The 22087-nt window shown below is 36.1% G+C and overlaps 1 protein-coding gene across 2 annotated transcripts in view; it reads right to left on the bottom strand.

The window, feature by feature from the left end:
• The window catches only part of LOC106867517 (epidermal growth factor receptor), a 176887-nt gene that overhangs the window by 5331 nt on the left and 149469 nt on the right, over positions 1 to 22087 (bottom strand). For both annotated transcript variants that reach the window (XM_014912405.2, XM_014912406.2), the window contains 12 exons: positions 21229 to 21480; positions 19892 to 20007; positions 17763 to 17925; positions 17365 to 17478; positions 14028 to 14312; positions 12499 to 12562; positions 10542 to 10633; positions 8651 to 8726; positions 7822 to 7968; positions 4183 to 4280; positions 2758 to 2934; positions 8 to 227 (listed from right to left, as the gene is read on the bottom strand). In XM_014912405.2, coding sequence (XP_014767891.1) covers positions 8 to 227; positions 2758 to 2934; positions 4183 to 4280; positions 7822 to 7968; positions 8651 to 8726; positions 10542 to 10633; positions 12499 to 12562; positions 14028 to 14312; positions 17365 to 17478; positions 17763 to 17925; positions 19892 to 20007; positions 21229 to 21480 — 1804 coding nt within the window. The remainder of the gene's footprint in view (positions 1 to 7; positions 228 to 2757; positions 2935 to 4182; positions 4281 to 7821; positions 7969 to 8650; positions 8727 to 10541; positions 10634 to 12498; positions 12563 to 14027; positions 14313 to 17364; positions 17479 to 17762; positions 17926 to 19891; positions 20008 to 21228; positions 21481 to 22087) is intronic.

The raw sequence follows: 22087 nt of genomic DNA, 5'->3' as shown, positions 1-22087 counted from the left end.
TAAATACCTCTGTCTCTTGAATATTTAATAGGATCAGTGCTATAACGAGAATTAATGCTGTCTTCACGGCCCCTGTGATGGGGATTCATCTGTCGTTGATGTCGAGCTGCTGCTGCTGATTCAAGATGGCCATAACGTTTTTCTCGACGTCTGTTATCAAGTTCATTTTGTTTTTCAATGCCGACATCTGTGTGAAAGACATCTTCTGGAGAATTTCCTGAAGCTATCTGCAAAAGGGAATGAGATGAATGTCATAGAAAATAATAATGACGATGATGATAATAATGATAATAATAATAATAATAACAAGAACACTCAGAGAGCACAAACCTCTGCGAAGGCAACACCAACATCTTCTCAACGATTAGCCAGAAATGATTTTAAAATGAGAATATCTGAAATAAACTTGACTGCTCTCACAAACAGAATACTAAAAATGAACCCGACTGCTCCCAAAAATTAAGTAAAAAATCCGGAAAAATAATCCAGAATCACTGTCCAGTACTGGATCAATCTCAAAATCTAATCAATTCGTGCCAGCCACGAGGCCAAACATTTCTGAAAGTTTCATCCAAATCCATCCAGCACTTCTTGAAATGTCTTGTCCACGGACAAACAAACAAACAAACAAACATGACTGAAAACATTACCTCCGCCTTTGCTAAGGTAGAAGTAATAATAATCCTTTCTACTAAAGGCACAAGGCCTGGAATTTTGATGGGAGGGGACCAGTCGATTACATCGACCCCAGTGTTTCACTGGTACTTAATTCATCAGCCCTGAAAGAATGAAAGGCAAAGTTGACATCAGCAGCATTTAAACTCAAACATTAAGACAGACAAAACACTGCTAAGCATTCTGTGCTTGGCATGTTGGTAATTTTGTCAGCTCGCCACCTTAATAATGATAATAATAATAATAATAATAATAATAATAATAATAATAACAACAATAATAATAATAATAATAATAATAATAATAATAATAATAATAATAATATTAAAAAAGTTTTTTTTCTCTTTTTTCTTTTTTTTTCCATTTTTTCTTTCACATGTCTTGACTTTGTGAAAGCACATGGCTCAGTGGTTAGAGCATCAGGCTCACAATCATGAAGTAGTGAGTTCAATTCTCAGACAGAGCTGTGTGTTGTGTTCTTGTGCAAGACACTTTATTTCACGTTGCTCCAGTTCACTCAGCTGTAGAAATGAGTTGCAACGTCACTGGTGCCAAGCTGTATCAGCCTTTGTTTTTCTCTCAGGTAACATCAGTGGGGAGGGGAGTCTGGTATGCATGGGTGACTGCTGGCCTTCCACAAACAACCCTGCCCTGACTTTTGCCTCAGAGGGTAACCTTCTAGGTGCAATCCCATGGTCATTCATGACTGAAGGGGATCTCTACCCTTTACCCTTTTAACTTGAATTTGTAAATGAACAAGGTGTGTTTATTTTAATTGCCTACCAATGTATACAGTGGGAAGACACTTAACAAGAAATGGAAACTAAACTGAAAGCAGAAGAAATTATTATAAATAATAATAACGATAATAATAATAATAATAATAATAATAATAATACAGTAACCATAAGAGCATCACAGCAAACCACAGCACATACCCAAGGCACACAGAGCTACGCTTGGTAGTGAAGTGAAAGCACGTTATAAAAATAAAACTACTGAACGATAATAATAATAATAATAATAATAATAATAATAATAATAATAATAATAATAATAAAAAAGAATGAATAAATATGTAATATTCAATGGATTTTGAGATTATTGCACATTTCAGGGTTTATCAGATGTCATTGTCAGCATTTATAAAGACACTATCAATATCCTGTCTGCTATGAGAGGACTTCCATAAATATGATGTGTACAAGAGGAACATCATTCATGTGTCTGCCAGAGGGACATTATTTATGTTGGAGTTTACAAGAACAGACAATGGAGACTATGAGACTGTCAATGATACTGTCAACACTAGCGGATCCTCAAGTGTTAGTATCTACAAGAGAGACAGGGTAAGTATTATTTGTCTGTGGGAGATACACTGTCAGTATTAGCATGTGTAAGAGAAACCCTGTTAGTAGTTAGAGTCAGCAGGAGTGATGGAGTGGTGGCACCACCTCCTCCGCTGCCACCACCACTTTGAATAAAATGGTACTTCATACAAAATGTATTTTAACATATGTGGCATTCCGTCGTTTATGACTAGGGTTCCAGATGATCCAATCAATGGAACAGCCTGCTTGTAAAATTAATGTGCAAGTGGCTGAGCACTCCACAGACATGCATACCCTTAACATAGTTCTCAGGGAGGTTCAACAGGACAAAGAATGTGACAAGGCTGGCCTTTCGAATTACAGGTACTACTCGTTTCTGCCAGCTGAGTGGACTAGAAAAATGCAAATTAAAGTGTCTTGCTCAAGGACACTACACAACATCAGGAACTGAACTCACAGCCTTATGATCATAAGCCGAACACCCTAACCAGTAAGCCACGTGCCTTCACACATTTTAAAAACAGCACCATTAAATAACAACAATCACCATCATCATCATCATTATTTTATGTCCACATTCTTGCTGGCATGGCTTAGATGGTTTGAGAGGAGCAAATGAGTCAGAGGATTACTGAGACATCAAATAAATATTAAACCAATTTAAAGATCAGAAATAAAAATGTCTATGAAAAATTAAAAGAAATGCCAAGTTTTCCTGAAAAAGTAAGTCTTTAGAAAATAAGATTCCTACCTTTGAGCCATCGTTGTTGTTGTCTCCATTGCTATCTGCTGCCGCTTGAGATGACTGTGGCATCAAATAATCTTCTGCTTCTACAAGTTCTTCGGGACCTTCAGTTGCTAAACTTAAGCTCTGGAGTAAATCCCTTTTGTCATATGTTAAACTTGGAAGTCGCATCAGTTTATCTCCCTAAAAAAAACCCATAAAAAATAAGGGTGTCATTGTCTTTGTTCAGGAGTAAAGTTGGTGTCATTAATGGCAGGGAGAGTGTAAGTGCATTGCTCTATGAAACCAAGGTCACCTATGTCCACGTGCTGAAAAACAGAGCAACTTTGGCAGAATGTCAATCAAGTGTTGGAGAAACAATTGATATAGAAGGTAAGACAAAGCCTGCACTACACTGTGCCTTGGTGGGAGGGGTAACATCAGTTGTGAGAAAGGATTCAACAGATCACAGAGTGGTAGCTATTCTACTAAACATATTACTCAGAACAGCAAGTCAAGTCATATACAAGTAATCCGTTTTGTTTTAATCTCTTTGAAAGTTATGCAGGACGGCACTGTAGTGGCATCCTGGAATAGCAATTCCATCAGCAATGCTGCTGCTCACTATGTTAGCCAAAGGCTAATCTTAGAAAATTATATTTGTTCCAAAATCACATGATCAGGTAGTGGAAGTAGTGGTGATAGTTATGGTATGCATTTATGCATCAAATGACCATATGAGAGGTTTTCTCTCTTGGTAAATATTGCAGTATTTGTGTGTTCTAACACAACATTCACTTTTAAGTGGTGAGTATTTTACCTATCAGTATTAATAATGCCGCTGTTGCTCTATTTTTGAATGCAATCAGGAGTCTACTATTGACAAAGCCAGTAGAGGATGAAATCATGTGATCTGGTGGTCCTGGCAGTGGAAGTAGTGCTGATTGTTTGTCACTGGTGATAGGTGTATGCTTTTATGCACCAAATGAGAGGTTTCTCTCTTGGTAAATATTGCAGTATGTGTGTGTTCTAATACAACATCCTCTTTTAAGTGGTGAATGTTTTACCTTTCAAGTATTAATACTGCCTCTGTTGCTCTATTTATATGTTCTATATTTCTTTATTCTAGTATCCAGGATTTTAATGCCAGAAGCAGTCACCTTGCTAGATTTGTGGGCAGTGTAGAAGCTAAAGTGAACAGAGTTTAAAATAATGAAAATAATGGAATCCCTTGTAAGAAAGTGCAGCAGAAACTTTGATACACTCATGTGGAATTAAAATTTGAAATGTACATGAGTGCAGGTGTTTCTTTGTGGTTAACAAGATTCATTCCAAGCCACATGATTTGGGGTTCAGTCCTACTGTGTGGCACCTTGCAAATGGGCATCACTGTCATTCATTTCCAATCTTCTGTAAAAACATGTCTGACAAAGGGTAAATATAGTGACTTACTTCAATGACCAAATAACGTCCAGGATCTCTTGACATTTTACCAAATTCAGCCTCTAATTCTTTAAAAGATGGTCTGCTTTCAGCATCCAGCATCCAGCCTGAAAAATACAATTGAAACGAGTTGGTACTTACTATTTTTATTTATTTTATCATTTTATTTTATATTGCTTATAGAACATGTAAACAATGACATCTTTGGAAAATGCAATCTTTTGGTTAACCCTGAAATACCAACCTACCTGAGACCAGCCTTGGTTCTATGATATAAAATTCAGAATTTAAATTCATCTAAAATAAACCTGCCATCAAAACATTGTGTTATTTATTTTCCGAACACCAGTTTAATAATAACAAAGTTACTTAACTAAATACTTTGTTATCTTAAAAATTAAATAAAATAAAGGCAGTATATTTGTTGTAGGGAATTAATAATAATGGTACACTTCCTCCCATGTGACAAATGGAATAACTTAGTCACTGTAAGAAAAGAGAAGTATGTGAAGTACCAGAGTACTTCAGAAGAAATTGGTAACATAACGATGAGAAGATTCAAGAAGGTGAAAATCAGAAATATAAGTGTTAAAATGAAATTAGACACTGAAAGTGATATCATCATTAGAAATAAAAAAAAACTTGGAAATATATCAGTTAGCCGAAATTAATTAAGTTGGAAAAGGTAGCATATGGTGTCTCAGGAAAAAGATATTTTACTGGTGAATTTGTATGTAATGTAACATTTTGAAATCAAATGAAAAAGGCAAAGATATATGTGTTAAAAAGTTCACTTAATTTATTCGGCACAGAGTGAATGGAACTATTCGAAGTAGGGAATATGCCCACAAGTGTTTTGGTTCAGTCAAAGGTTTGAAATAAAAAATTACCCATAATAAAAAGTAAACATTGTTCAAAAGTAGATGTTCCATAGTCGAGACTACACATTGATTTTGCTGGTCCTTCAAACAGTTCATACTACTTAGTAGTATTTGATAGTTTTTCGAAATGACTTGAAATTTGCAAGTGTAAAAAAACCAACCTCCTCAATTGTGATAAATTTTTTACATGAATTATTTGCAAAATTAGGCACAGGAGTGGCTGTGTGGTAAGTAGCTTGCTTACCAACCACATGGTTCTGGGTTCATTCCCACTGCCTGGCACCTTGGGCAAGTGTCTTCTACGATAGCCTCGGGCCGACCAAAGCCTTGTGAGTGGATTTGGTAGACAGAAACTGAAAGAAGCCCATCGTATATATGTACATATATATATATATATATATATATGTGTGTGTGTGTGTGTTTGTGTGTGTATATATGTTTGTGTGTCTGTGTTTGTCCCCAACATTGCTTGACAATCGATGCTGGTGTGTTTACGTCCCTGTAACTTAGCAGTTCGGCAAAAGAGACCGATAGAATAAGTACTAGGCTTACAAAGAATAAGTCCTGGGGTCGATTTCTTAGACTAAAGGTGGTGCTCCAGCATGGCCACAGTCAAGTGACTGAAACAAGTAAAAGACTAAGATTTGGCATCCCAGATAAGATAGTGTCTGACATTAGAATAAAATTTTTGTCTAACAAATTTTTAAAAAATTTAGTGAAATATTCACAGTAGAATATATAACTACTGCACCATACCACCCCAGATCTAAAGGCAGAACACTTTATCAATACCTTCAAAGGAGCCCTTAGAAAATTGAATAAGGAAGTCATGGATGAGGTAGATCTACAACAATTTTTAAGAGTACTGTGTGACACCAAGTCTGAATACACCAACAGGTAGCTCGTCAGTGGAGCTGATGTTTGCAAGGAAAATAAAATCAGCCTTTGATATATTGCTACCTGGTAAGAAAAGAAAAAGTGCCAGGAAAGACATAGCAAGATTCTGTGAAGAGGGCATACAAGAATGGAAAGCAGAGTTGGGAAGATGGCGTAATTACCAAATGCATAGGTAAAATGATGTATTGGGTAAAAAGTAGAAAAGGCGTACAAAAGAGACACAGGAACCAACTGAAAAAGAGGTTTGTGGAAAGTGAACAAAAGAAGTTGGAGGAATTGACGGAATGGTTGTATGATACATTCCAAGTACCAACATCACTGTAGGTGTTTAAACCTAGGCATACAAGTGAGAGGAAAAGAAAACAGAGTTCCTGAAAATAGACGCCAAATGCAAAAATTATTAAATTGTACAGAAAAAAACTCAAAAAAGTGAGGTGGGGTGAATAAAGAAATTTTTACTAAATAAAATTACACTTCCTAAGAAAAACTTAAAAGGGAAGATGTAGGGAATTAGTAATAATGGTACACCCTTACCACATGACGAATGGAATAACCTAAAGGGAAGTACATGAAGTAGGTGGTCAGAGACAGTCATGTCTTTACTGGTTTTACTAAGTATACTGTATACCAAAGTGGGCATTATAACAATCCAACATTTTAAGGATATAACAGTCTTTCAACAGAAATTAGGTAATAAAAGGGTTAAATATCAGTGACAATTCTAGCGTAGCTAGTGGGGGCTGTAGGGGTGGTCTGCCCCAGGCAGCACTTTTCATCCTGTTGTAGGCTGTTGCTGTAGGAAATATGTGTTTTTTATGGGGTCCAGGCGGCACACACTCTAACTACGGCAGTAGTGACAATTCGGTAATTATCCTTCCAACTATAGGTACAAGGCCTGAAATTTTGAGAAAGGGTGGCAGGTACTTATTTAGAGTTGAATGGGTTGGAATGAAGTGTTTTGCTCAAAAACATGATTGCACCACTCAGTCTAGGATTTGAAACCATTACTATGATTTGAAACTAGGATTTGAAGCTGCAACAACCTAACCACAAGACCATGTGCCTTAATTGAGAGGAAAATACACACACAAACACACTCACACACATGCACGCACACACACACACACACACACACAATTTTGAAAGCCTCTTAACAACAATTTTAGTACTTTGAAATGCAGAATAATAAAGATATAGATTACATCATTGTAAAATAGTTGTGTTAAGGTGTCCATCATCACCACCACCACCACCACCATCATCATTATCATTATTTTATTTACCAACATTTACTTTAACGTTCTCTTTCATTCAGTAATTATAGAAGAGAATTCAGACCAATTTGGGATTTGCACATTCGGTTGCAGACATTGCTGTAATCCTTTGAGGGTAGAGTGAACCCAACTCTAAACTGGGTGCTTTTCTCCTTCGGAGTGTTAATTTTGGCTGCTTCAAAGTCAGAAATAGTTAGATACATACATACACACACTTACATACGTTAGCTCTTTTTATGTCTGTGTACATGCACGATGATAAAACAAGACAGGGCGGTTGAAATAAATAGATAGAGAGGTAGATTTCTCTGTATTCTAAATATAATGTTGTTCTTGAAAGCATGCAAGATAAACCTGAAGACATGGGAATTGGAAGCACTGAATAGAGCCCAGTAGAGAAACTCAGTTTAATATGCAAAACAGTTGAAAGGGGACTTCACATTTATTCCTTAGAAGCCATGTTATAATCACATGTTTAATGAGCAAATAATTAGGGGCAAGATATACTAAATGACTAGAGAGAGGGATTTTGAGAAGAGATTTAGCAGACATCTTCAGTTTAAAGTACAAAGGAATTAAGAGAGGACATCACTCACATTTAATCATTATCATGTAGACATCGATTGTGCAAATGTTTGGCTGTGGTAGACGTTCTCCTTTCTCTAGCAAGTCTGGTACATGTGCTGCTCGGACATTTTCATAGGGTCGCTGGCCATACGTAAACAGCTCCCAGACAGTGACCCCTGAAAAAAAAAAAATAACAAGCAAACACTGAAAGGCAAATGGTATTTAGATAATTAACAAGAAATGTAAGGATACTGAGTAACCCTATCACTCAACTCATCCCCAACATCATACATCTTTATCTTTCATACTTCTATCATTCATATCAGTTACTCTGCAAAGAGGTTGGTGAGTGAGCAGACATATGCAGGGCTATGAGCTACTTTTATATATGTCATGGACATGGCTACCCCTCAAGTGCTGGTGCCACCAAAAACACATATTCACTATACTCTGTAATGTGTAAGGTTGTGAGGACTCATTAGTCTTGTTAACAATATAACAATTCGCTAGTGCTGGTGCCACGAAAAAATGCACCTAGTACACTGTGTAATGTGGTTGGTGTTAGAAAAGGCATCCAGCCATAGGCACCAAGCCAAAAATGAAACACACGAACAAGATGGGGTCCTCCAGCTTGTCTAGGTGAGCAGTACACCTGAATAAGTGCTGACTCCAAACAGAGGAAATGCATCCAATTAATGCTAGCATGGAAAGTTGATAAAAGTTTATAGATGCCATATTTCTTGGTATCACTTGTTGTGGAAAAGTACATTTCCAAAGTTTTCCATCATATGTCAGGTAACACTCTAAAATAAATGCAAAACATGATTGTTCACATACACGCATATTAATCAAACTTACCATAACTCCATACATCACTTTTATGAGTAAATATCCTGTGCTGGATGCACTCAAGGGCCAACCATTTAATAGGCATCTAAAAATGAAAGAGAACATTAGTGCGATCCCTTCTGAGCTAATTCACACAATTCTAACATTAATCTCACATAAATAGGTTTAATTGTTTTAACATAAATTAATTTAATGTTAGTTTGAATTAATTATTTCAGAATATTTCATTCCTGCTGATGATAGTACTCCTTTTTTCTTAAATAGCTAAAATACATTTCCTACAACTAATTAATTGATGCATAACATACTTATTTACACTTAATATATTCAAGCAGATTTGAGCATGAATATCTGCTTGGTGCTGTTATTTTGTCATCTGAAAACGTCTCTTCCCTTTTGACAATGTCTGTTCATAACACGGGATTCACTGATGTTTGGAACTTTATGACACCTCTGTGTTTCTTCAGTCAAAGTTATCCCACTGGACCAATGAATTAAAAAAAAGCACAATCAGATATTCACATTTGAATCTGGTAGAATGTATTAAGAATGAATAGCTATGTTATTGTTTGGATTTTCAAAGTTCTGCACCCAATGAATTAACCAACTGTTTTGACTAAGGATGGTTTCTTTGTTTTAAGGCTAAAGAAACAGAAATGCACATGTAACTTAGTGGCATCCCATAATGCCATAAAACCATCATTTGATCGTTTTATGGCAATATGGTATTTGATTGTCAGAATGTGAATATATCCATTGTTACACTGGGTCGCAGAGAGACATTTTTGCTAAAGAAGGTGAATAAGACAGTTTATAGGATTCTAACCAATATTTTCCAACATAAAATAGTTTTCTTGACTATTAATTTCATCTTCAATCAGTCTGATCTCTGATCATCATCAGGTGACTTATTCCTAGATAGTGAAGATGTGTGACTTAGATACTTTATTTCATGCTGTTTTAGTCCACAAAGCTGACAAAAACGAGTGGTACTGATATTTCAAAGAGCCATCCTAGTCATATTCTGTGTCATTCTGAATCTTCTTGAGAACTATGTTAAAGATATGCATGTCTGTGGAGTGCTGAGCCACTTGCATGTTAATTTCAGGAGCAGGCTGTTCTGTTGATCAGATCAACTGGAACCCTTGTCGTAACTGACAGTGTGCCAGTTATGTACATGGTACTAGACTGTATTTGAACTTGGAACCTGCGTTTATAAACTGGGGATAATAACACTCTTATCCACTATGCCGCTGATACATGTACATGCAAAGTTACATTTTTAGGTTATTTATATTGATCTTTCAGCAAAACCATTGAATTCACTGATTGGGTTATCAACAAGAAATGTATGCATCACATTTTTTGATTTTGTCTTGTTTTCTACTGTGGTTCACTTCCAGTTATGCCAATTTCATCCCATAACAGTCACTGAACTTCCTTTTGGCCTTCCTATGTAGTTAACCATTTTTGACTCTGATGTGTCTCTTCTCACTAAAATATTACAATGTTCCTTTTGTCTTACTTTTAAAGGCCATCAACTTTCAAAGATCTTCTACAAATGCAATGGAATGTTATAGATACATCTCTGTTTTAGCCATTCCTTGCTCGGTTTTTTACTTCAATGATTGCAACAACTGCAATCGGTATTTCCTGGAATTCTCTAATCCATCCAATCTCTCATCCTCCACAGAAGGATTTTGTTCAAAAGGTCAGAAACTCAACCCACAACTACAAAATACCAACTTGAGAGAGAGAAGGGGGAAGAGAGAGATGAGGAAAGTGAAAAAGAGAGAGGGCCAGAGAAAGACTGATAAAGTAGGTAGGATATAAACAGTGGGTAAATTTCTTTAAAGACACAGTAATTAGAAAGATCAATAAATCAATAATTGAGACTCACTTTGCCACCAGCAGCTATGTATTCTTCTTCATTATAGTCGAGTAATTTGGCTAAACCAAAGTCTGTAATCCTTATTTGATTAGGAGTTTGCACTGAAACACAAAAACAAGCGAAACATTGAAAATATGAAATATAACTTATAATTACTCATATATTACACACATCTGTATGTACATACATGCATGCCTCCATACATACAAACATACATACATGCTTGCATAAGTACCTACATGCATATTTGACCGCCTCCACCTAAAATGAAAACAAGATGGCAGAAGCTTAACATCGATCCAAAATCCCTTTGAATGTCATATCATTATCGCTTTGATGACATCTTTTAACCACCAATTGTTGAAGTCTATCCCTCAACCAAGTTTGCATGCATGAAGCTGATAACATCATAAGACTTAGAAGGCAGCTTCTTGAGCAAGATTCTTTGTCTGATAATCTAGAATACATGCCCAAAGAAGTTACATGACTCTACAGCAACATATCATCATATGAATGGATGAGCTTATATGAGCAGAAGACTATCCATGGATATATTAGTAGAAAGCTCTGAGATGATAGTAACATTGATCATGAAAGCAGTCTATCATGGACCAATAGCCAGATTACTACCTCCCACTTTGAAGTGGTATGTGTTTGCAATCCAGGAGCAGGAAATATCAACCAAGTACCTGATGCACAAAAGGATAGAGATGCAGGAAAAGCAGTAAAATGTGACAACTGGTGCAGACTTTGTGGAGTTAACACATCAGAGATATCACCTACATCATAAGTAGTTGTCTGAAAATGTCATCATAGTATTATCTACCGATGAGACATAATGTTGTAGCTAGGACACTATAATGAAATCCATCGGAAGACTGACCCCTGCGGACAAAGAAATAAAAACCCACAGTATGGTAGAAGCCATAACCACTCATTATAAAAAGAAGTACTGGTGGAATGTTTCAGTGAAGACTCAATAAAATGTAAGCACAACAGACCTGATATAACAATTTGGGATAGAGCAGAGAAACTGTGAACAGTTGTGGAAATTAGCTGCCCAGCGGATGTTAACATAAAGCTGAAGATCACCATTCCAACCATGCAACCCACCCATTTGCAACATGACATTTTGAGTCATATTTATATTATAAGGTATGTCAATAATAAAAGGTTTGTGTTGCAAAGAAGACAAAGAAAACAGGAGGTGAATTCATTATGAGACAATATATAAGAAATGAGATATAATATTGTTAAGGTACAATATAAGAGAAAAAATATGATATGACAGGTGGTGACCCAGAGAATGTCTAGATGTGTAGCACCTATATGTTTAACATATCTGTATTATATGAGGAGATCTTAGGAGCTGTACAGATTTTCAATATGTGAAATCAGGTTCTGGCAGAAGTAGGGGAAGGCTTTGTAGGTACAATATGAAACATAGTGCAATGATATGATTAACCCCTTGCACACGGATTTAGTACTGACAGTCTGTGCTATGTACTGGTATTAGGCCATACAATAACAACATAACTTTTCATACAAGGAATTTTACAGTGTATTTATAGATTCTTGTAAGGGTGGTATATTTGAAAACATGGTGCTGCACAGTACAAGACATCACACTGCTCGCATACAGTGTTTTGATGCAGTCAGTACCACTTTCCATCTACAAGGGGTTAAGGGAAATACAATGAAGGATAAGCAGTTCAAACATGATTCAGTGATTTCTAGTAATTTGAAAATGTCAATGTATATGAAATGAATTTTTTTGTATTTCCATACTTAAATGATTTTGTCATTTTAAAATCTTAAAACAGTGTTTAGCCAATATTAGTGGACAGACCTACAGTAAAGTGACATGAAATTTTATTAAAGTATCATACATATTTTAATTGTGACTATGATGGAATTTAGCATTCCAATTAATGGCTTAAATTTACAGAGGAGTTACCATACTTACATAAAACATTCCTAGCTGCTAAATCCCTGTGAACAATGGCTCTGCCTTCTAAATAAGCCATACCCTGAAACAAACAATAAACATAAAATATATGGATGTAAATACCCCAAAATATAGAGATGCTTTACTCCAAAAAGAAACAACAGAAGTTACTTAATCCTTTTGTTACCAACCTGGCTGAAACTGCCTCTGGCTCTGAGTACAAATGTCTTGTTTTCATAAGTTTTGAATTAAAATCTTCCACCAAACCTTAGTCACAGTTTATATTCCTAACACTACTAGCTTAATGGTAATCAAGTTATTTTACTAAATTCTTTGTTATATTTAAAGTAATTGAAAGAAACACAGAGCATCTCAAGATAAATACAGTAGCGAAAGGGTTAAATATATTTCCAACTCTTTTCCTGATAGTCACTGAAACTATTACAATGTTGGAAACCCTTCTATATCATCAGCCAGTACTTCGGGGTCATAAGCATTTAATCTCTTAGCAGTTATGATTCACCTGAAAGGTGTATCAAAGAAGAGTTCCATCTATAATCTCTTGCCAACCACAAATACCTTGAACTGCCATGGTTGTCACCCCAATGGCTGTCTTTAATGGTTTGGATTCCAAATCAATTTTCTGCAAGATATAGTGCCTCATCTGGATAGGAAACCATGGCAACTGACTTCAATGGTGTGTACATAATATGCACTCTTTCATATTTTATCTTATACATGTTTTGGTCACTGGACAGTGGTCATGCTGGTGCATCACCTCGAAGAATTTAATCAAGCAAACTGACCCCAGGACTTATTCTGTCTCTTTTGCCAAATCACTAAATTAAAGGGATGTAAATAAACCAGTACCAGTTGTCAAGTGGTGGTGGGGCAAACACAAACACAAAGATACACACATGTATAATGGACTTCCACACAGTTTCCATCTGCAAAATCCTGTCCCAAGGCATTGGTCAGCCCTGGTCTATCGTACAAAGGGCTGTGCAGAGAGACTGGACCCAAAACACATAAAGCACATGGTTACAAAGCAAGCTTGTTAACCACACAGCCATGATTACATCTCTATGGCTAAACTCTAAGTACTTATTTTAATCCCATCAAGATTTATCTAGAAATGATTATCTCCATTACAATAACTGACCACCAGAACCCACCATGTGTTTGAAGCAAAAGAAATATTTGCTAGTAACTAATTAATATTGATTTCACATTTTGGCACAAGGCCAGTAACTTTCAAGGGTGGTGGGTAAGTCAATTATAATGACTCCAATGCTTAGCTGGTATTTATTTTATTGACCACGAAAGGATGAGAGGCAAAGTCAACCTCAGGAGATTTGAACTCAGAACATAAAGACGGATGAAATGCCACTAAGCATTTTGCCCTTAGTGCTAAAGATTCTGCCAACTCACCACCCTAATAACTCTAATTAATATTAAAATAATTGCTAGTGTCTTGAAGCAAGTATTGGTACCTTTAAAACTCAAGAAATTTATCTGGAAACAATATCACAAAAGAAAATTCTTACCTTAGCAATCTGTGTACACCAGTTGAGAAGAACTTTAGATCCTATAGCTTTCTGATGTTTGCGGATATAATCGAGCAGACATCCGAGGGGCATGAGGGGTGTAATCAACATCATCTGAGCAGTCATACACACAGCTAATATTCTGATACAACATTGCTGATCAACTGAGCACATTACTCGAGCTTCCTCTAACAGTTCCTTATTCTGGCTTGGTGATGTTCCTTCTTGGAGAACTTTGATTGCAACAGGAATCTTCACATTTTCTCCATCAGGAATCCAAAATCCCTTTAAGAAACCAAAAGCAATTAAATCAATTCAGTCACTGAGTCAATATATCTATATAAACATAGATCCTGGTATATGGTGATATTTAGTTACCTACTCACCCTGTCAATCCTCTGTACCACTTATATTCACTCCCAATGTACCTTGTAGGTATACCCCAACACATCTCCAACACTATCTGTCCCCATCTCTCTTGCTCTGTCTGTATATCTTTCTCTATATCTCTATTTTCCTTTCTTTTCTAACTGGAGTAGCCAAGTGCTTTCTCAATAGCAAGACACCTATTTCTATCCCTCTATTATACATTAAGTGGTTCAGTGGTTAGAGCACTCATGAGGTAGTGAGTTTGATTCCTGGACCAGGCTGTGTGTTGTGTTCTTGAGCAAGACTCTTATTCAGTTCATTCAGCTGTAGAAATGAGCTGCGACGTCACTGGTGCCAAACTGTATCAGCTTTTGCCTTTCCCTTGGATAACATTGGTGGCATGGAGAAGGGAGGCTGGTATGCATGGTAGGCATGGGCAACTACTGGTCTTCCATAAACAACATTGCCCAGACTCGTGCTTTAGAGGGTAACTTTCTACTTGCAATCCCATAGCCATTCATGACCGAAGGGAATCTTTATTATACTTTAACCTCTCAACACCTGGCACAAAGCCACTTCCCACAATACTACTCCCCCTCCCAGTCAGGGGTCTTTGTCTTACAAGTTACTTGGTGACCTTGCTGGTGGTGGTGCCATGTAAAAAGCACTCGATACACTCTATAAAGTGGTTGTCATTAGGAAGGGCATCCAGCTGTAGAAACCATGCCAAAACAGACAATAGAGTCTGGTGCAGCTGTCTAGCTCACCAGTCAAACCATCCAACCCATACAAGCATTGATAATGGATGTTAAATAATGGTGGTGATGGTGGTTGTGATAATGATGATGATGTACATATATTGTTGTTGTTGGCACTCCGTCGAGGGTTCCAGTTGATCCGATCAATGGAACAGCCTGCTCGTGAAATTAACGTGCAAGTGGCTGAGCACTCCACAGACACGTGTACCCTTAACATAGTTCTCGGGGATATTCAGCGTGACACAGAGTGTGACAAGGCTTGCCCTTTGAATTACAGGTACAACAGAAACAGGAAGTAAGAGTGAGAGAAAGTTGTGGTGGAAGAGTACAGCAGGGTTCGCCACCATCCCCTGCCAGAGCCTCGTGGAGCTTTAGGTGTTTTCGCTCAATAAACACTCACAACGCCCGGTCTGGGAATCGAATCTGCGATCCTATGACCGCGTGTTCGCTGCCCTAACCATTGGGCCATTGCGCCTTCATGATGTACATATATATATATACAATAAACAACACTGTGTAACATGATTTTTGCTCTTGGGTAGCAACTGTTATTTCCTATTTGCTTATCCCTAGAAAGTATAACTAACATTTCTTTCAAACTTTGCTTTTGTTAATTTTATTCAAACCTCAAAAAAATCCCTCTCAACACATGGTTATAATGCTCCCCAACTACTCCTACTCATTAGCAGAGAATTTGAGATGAAATTCTTTAAATATCTATATAACACATAAATCTTTGTGATCCCTAAAAAAATGAAACATGTGCAATGGAGAATAAATAATACGAAAAATTTTCCAATTTCCTGTTTTGTTTATTCAACAACTCTGCAAATATTTCCATAATCCTCAATTTTAATGTGTATTTTGATTTACACACAACAATAACTATGGATACATATTACTCTTTTACTTGTTTCAGTCATTTGACTGTGGCTATGCTGGAGCACCACCTTTAGTCGGTCAAATCGACCCCAGGACTTATTCTTTGTAAGCCTAGTACTTATTCTATCGGTCTCTTTTGCCAAACCACTAAGTTATGGGGATGTAAACACACCAGCATCAGTTGTCAAGCATGTTGGGGGGGACAAGCACATAAATAAGCATATACACACACATACATTATATATATATATATGTGCATGTATATATATATATATATACATATGGTGGGCTTCTTTCAGTTTCTGCCTGCCAAATCCACTCACAAGGCTTTGGTCGGCCCAAGGCTATAGTAGAAGATGCTTGTGGCCTTTTGAAGATACACAATGCTTTTTGCATCTGAAAAAACTGAGGCCCTCACTTTCTCTGCAGATGAACTGACCATAGCCTTCTTTGTTGCAGGTGAGGAGGAGTGTTTCCACTGTATGGATTCGCTCTTTGTCTCTAGCTCAAAGTGAAGAACCCAACACTCATCCTAACGTAGGAAATGTTTGAGGAACCAGCTGGATCTGCCTCAATGTCAGATTTTCCCAGGATGTCATCAGCCTGGTGTACTTTTTGATCAGGTGTCAGAAGACATGGTACCCTCCAAAACAGAAACTTTCGTCACCCCAAGTTGATTAACCAGAAGATTCTCAATTCTCTTCCAGGATATGTTAACAGCATTGGCTATTTGATTTATAGTCAATTGCATGTTACCCATCACCATGTGGTGAATACAATCAATGTTTTCCTCGGTGGTGGTAGTTGCAGGACATTCAGATCTTGTGTCATCTTCAAGACTCTGCCTTCCACCTAAATTCAGATGTCCACTTTTGCACATAAAGCTGGAGTGTCATCTCCTGATGTAGTAACCATATCAGCATGAATGTCCTTGGGCACTAAAGCCGTTTTCTGCAAGTATTTGATATCACAACAATGCCAAATTTTGTCCATTTCAAGATAAGTCACAAATGGTTACTTTTGAAGTCTTCCTTGAACAGTCAGATGTCAGTTTACCTGAGAAGAAACAATGCAGTTATTAATATGAAGTTATCACTCTTTCATACTCGGCCTATGTCACAAAAAACTTTCGTGAAACATTTGTAGATATACCATAACATCCATTCATCTGTTTTATTACTATTATTATATATAAATATAAATATATATGTATTGAACCATGTTTGGGAAGAGCATCTCTTAACTTTATAACCATACTGTTTTGAAAACACTCTATTCTAAAAGTAGTATGAATGAATAGAATTTGATTTTTTTCCCCCATAACTCACCTTATAGACAGTTCCAAATGCTCCAGATCCAATTATGCCACCTTTTCTAAGTTCAGATTCTTTAATTAATCGAAGTTTAGCCAAATTTGGTTTTGCACTAGTTGGATTGAGAGGCTGAAATATCCAAGACAAAACTAAATTTAAAATCTTTGGGACATAACTGTTTAGGTAAGAAGTTTATATTTGGGATTATTTTAATTTTCATAAACTGTCAAGATAATCCTTAACTAGGAATTATATTAAATTTCATAAACAATCAAGATAATCCTCAACCAGGATTATATCTAATTTTATAAACATAAATTAAAATAACAAATAATGACTCAGCCAAACTTGGAACAAAAGTCCTTGGAAAATTTTTAATTGACAACGGTTAAATAAAATATCAAGATGCCAACCTCGTTTTCATCATAACCCATCATTGCAGCATTTAGTTTGTTAACAGTTGCTATTTCTCGAGCTCGTCTACAGTAGTAGTATATTATTAAAAGAATAACTAAAATGATCACAGTCACAACACTTGTTACAATAGCAATGGCATTGGTTTTCTTCTCTTTTTCTCTGGAAAGAATAGAAAAAAATATTCTAAGTAATCAAGGAAAATGGGGAAAAAATGATAGAAACAGAATCAAAAGTCATTCACTGAAATTTGACAGGTGAAGGTTTCCCAGTTAAATCAATCAATAAATTTGCTCATCAGAAAATTAAATCATCAATATCATCACTATTTTAATCATCCACTTTTCCATAGTTAAATGAGTTTATTGATGCAGATTTTCTACAACTGGATGTCCTACTGGTCCCCAATGCTCTATTACTTCATGGCCAGACTTGTTTTCACAAAAAATAAAAAATGAATGACACTGCTTGTATAACAGTGACGCTCATTTACAACTATCATACTATGTCAAGACAAGGAGATACAAAAACATGCACATACAAATAGCTACATAAGTATTATTATCATTATCAAGGTGGCGAGCAGGCAGAATTGTTAGCATGCTGGGCAAAATGCTGAGCAGTATTTCGTCTGTCTTTATGTTCTGAGTTCAAATTCCGTCGACTTTGCCTTTCATCCTTTCAGGGTCGATAAATTAAGTACCAGTTGTGTACTGGAGTCGGTCTAATAGACTGGCCCCCTCCCTAAAAATTTCGGGCCTTGTGCCGAGAGTAGAAAAGATTATTATCATTATCATTATTATGTGTGTGAGTGTAAGGCGGTGAGCTGGCAGAATCGTTGGGAAAAGTGCTTAGCAGCATTTCTTCCGATTTTACTTTCAGAGTTCAAATGCCGCTAGATTTGACTTTGCCTTTCATCTTTTTGAGGTCGATAAAATAAGTACCCGTTGAACACTGGAGTTGATGTAATCAACTTACCCCTACCCTGAAATTGCTGGCCTTGTACCAAAATTTGAAATCGTTATTAGCGTGTATGTGTGAGTATGTGTGTGTAATGGGTTACTTTCAGTTTCTGACTACCAATTCCACTCATAAAGGCTTTGGCTGGCCTAGTGTTATGCTATAACAGAAGACAGTTGCCCATAGTGCTATGCAGTAAGACTGAACCTGAAACCATGTGGTTGAGAAACTAGCAGCCGTGCTTCCCCATTTACTGTATAGTTTGTAAATGAAAGAAACGATGTAAGAAAGTTAACTTAGTTTTATCCCACACACCCTAAATTATTTCTTATTTGATCTGCTGGCACTCTAGGCCCTCTACAAGGTACAAGTCTACTTATCAGAAAGTATATTCTCATTGGATTATTAACATTTTACAATGAATTCACATAAGATGGCCATCTTTTAATGTAAAATACACAACTCCTGGCTCATAATTTTGATCTATTTTCTCTCTGAGTTTTCTGTTGATTCTGCAATTCAGAGATGTTGATTGCACTTTCTATTCATTTTGGACAACTTCCAGGTTATTTTGTACAACTTCCAAAACAATCACAATTCATTTATCTCATTAAAACCTTGCATGAGACATTTCCATACACTCTTTTATTAGAAAAACTGCTACTATTCAGCTGAAAGCATTTTCGTTTCCATGGATTTGATAACTACCAACACTTCAAGCTTCTTTTTTTATTTTAATTCTCACAAAGATAGAACAAAATAAAACCACAGCAGCCACTCACAAGAGAGTGTGACTTGCTAACATGAACCCATGATTTGCTAATTCTTTTTTATGTGTCAATGTAGTCTGGAGTGGACATAGATACCCTCTTGACTCCATGCCCTACATCTGCGACCCAGTGCAACAACTAGAATATGAAGCTGAAGGAAAGAGACAGCTGCACCAGTGAACTGACTGTCACTTATTTACTGCTGCACTGATTAGATTTCTCCAGTGAGCTCACTATTGAATACCAACATTTCTTTCTTTTTTATGAGCCCAAGGACTCATAATGCCAGTTACCTGCTTTTCATGGTGTATAAGGGATTAAGCTTATGTGTTTGCAGATGTATACATAAATATATATTTGTGCATCCTGTAATGGGATATAACTAATAAAAAACTTACTGTATTTTACTAACAATCACAGGATGTGTATCATCAACACACAATAGAGCATTTCTCACTTCACTCTCTACGATAGAATGTGGCTTAGATGATGGGCAGATTCCTGAGCAGTTAAACTACATCAAATAATAAATAGAAAATATTTTACATATCAGACATGTAAAAAAAATATCAAATATGAATTAAATAAACTTCTAATTGGTATTAATTATAATGAAACTTTTACAAAATGTATTTTGATAACATGGGTTGGATATAGTAGTAAATCTTAGAATTTACCAGAGGATTATCAGAGCACTGATGTCCTTCTTAATGCCAAATGTACAACAAAAAGAGAGACTGACATTTTAATTATGAGTGGGTGCTGAAAAGTTCCTAGCTTTAAGGGTATTGTGAAAGGCCTGGTTGGAGGCCCAACCTTCTGAGTTCTTTTACAGGACTTAGAAAAATTGAAGGACTGCTGCAATTAGTGTGTGAATCTGAGAGGGGAATATGTTGAATAAAATCATCATTAGCTGATCCTCCTGTATTTACTTTTACCAAAAGCTAGGAACTTTCCAGCACCCCCTCATACATAAATTTGAAATGAGAAGAATGATGTTTTAGACTGGAACATGAATCAGTATTGGGAAAAAAAAGTTAAGTAAACAACTTCACTATAGTTTGCACAATAATTATGAATTATACAGCGAATAATAACAAAATTAGAAAACTATGTCCTTTTGCTCATCTGTTTAATGCCATTTTTTCATGCTAGCATGGTTGAGATGAAGATGTATAATTGAGGCTATATTTTACAACTAGATGTCCTTCCCGGTTTTCATGTAAAGTTTTCATTTCACTTTAATTTGAAAGGTCGGTGCCTTGAAACATAAATGGAGGTCACCGTTGAGGCTCAGTAATTTTTCACGAAAGTGTAAATGCAAACATTCTCTCTCTCTCTCTTTCACACACACACACACACACTTAACTTTAATTTGTAGATATTATCATGCTAAAATTAATTGGCTTTTACTGAGAGCTGAAAGCTACACTTTGGTGTAGGCTAAATGATTCATAAATCATTTAATAATATTTAATTAAATACTTCAAAAATTTAACTCATAAAATAATGAGATATCTATATAATAATTTTGTTGTGTTTGGGAAGAGTCATACTGCCTTAATATCTAAGACACTCACTGGTTCAATTTCCACTCATTTATTATTATCGTTTTTTTTGTGTGTGTGTGTTTTAATGTTAAGGTCAAATTTTCTAAATCATTTAACTTATGCAAAGTAGACACATAAACAATAATGCTGAAACATCAAATGTAAAGTGAAAGTGAACACCCTACCGCAGTTCGATTGCTGCTTAAATAAGTCTTGAAGTTGCGACAGGCAGTACAGTCAGATGATGTCGAACCAAAACATTCATTCAAACACTCGTTGTGGCATTTAATACATTTCTTCTGTTCTCTATCGCTAAAATAGTTACTTGGACATTTGCTTGTGCAGTATGGATGCATCTTAAAGTTGCGACAGCTTATGCAGGAATAATTCCCTTTGCCATAACACGATTTGCATTCTTCATGACAAGGAACACATAACTGTAGACAAAAAGAAATTTTTTCAGTTTTGCAAGAATGAAAGAACATTGCACATTGATTAAAAGAATTAATTAAGAGAATTCAAAAATCAGAAATTGTTTTAGTAATCATCATCATTTTAACGTTCACTTTTCCAATGCTTGCATGAACCTGATGGAAATAACAGGCAGATTTACTACAGCTGGGTGATGTTCCTGCTGCCAACCCTTAATTGCTTCCAAGCAAGGAAACATTTCTGAATGGCCAGACGTTTGTAGAATGGTGGAAATAACTAACACTTATAATTGCAATGCAATATCATAACAAGGAGACACAAACTAACACACCTATGTAGATATACATACATACATATATATATATATATATATATATATATATATATATATATTACAAATTAAAAGGGTAAAGGATTATCAATTTATTAATTAATAAATCAATTAACAATTAACAATTTTTACCAAGCCCATCGGTATGAAAGCACCATTATTGGTGGAGAACTTATTTAAAAGCTCATATATATTTATAAATATAATTAAGGGATCAGCAAATATTTGCTTCACCATATACCGAAGTTCAGAAATAGCAGCTAAAAAAGCTGAGAATCCCA

This window comes from Octopus bimaculoides, chromosome 10 (genome assembly GCF_001194135.2).
Source record: "Octopus bimaculoides isolate UCB-OBI-ISO-001 chromosome 10, ASM119413v2, whole genome shotgun sequence".
Lineage (NCBI taxonomy): Eukaryota > Metazoa > Mollusca > Cephalopoda > Octopoda > Octopodidae > Octopus > Octopus bimaculoides.
Note: the sequence above shows the minus strand (reverse complement) of the source record. Positions and strands in the feature narration are given on the sequence as shown.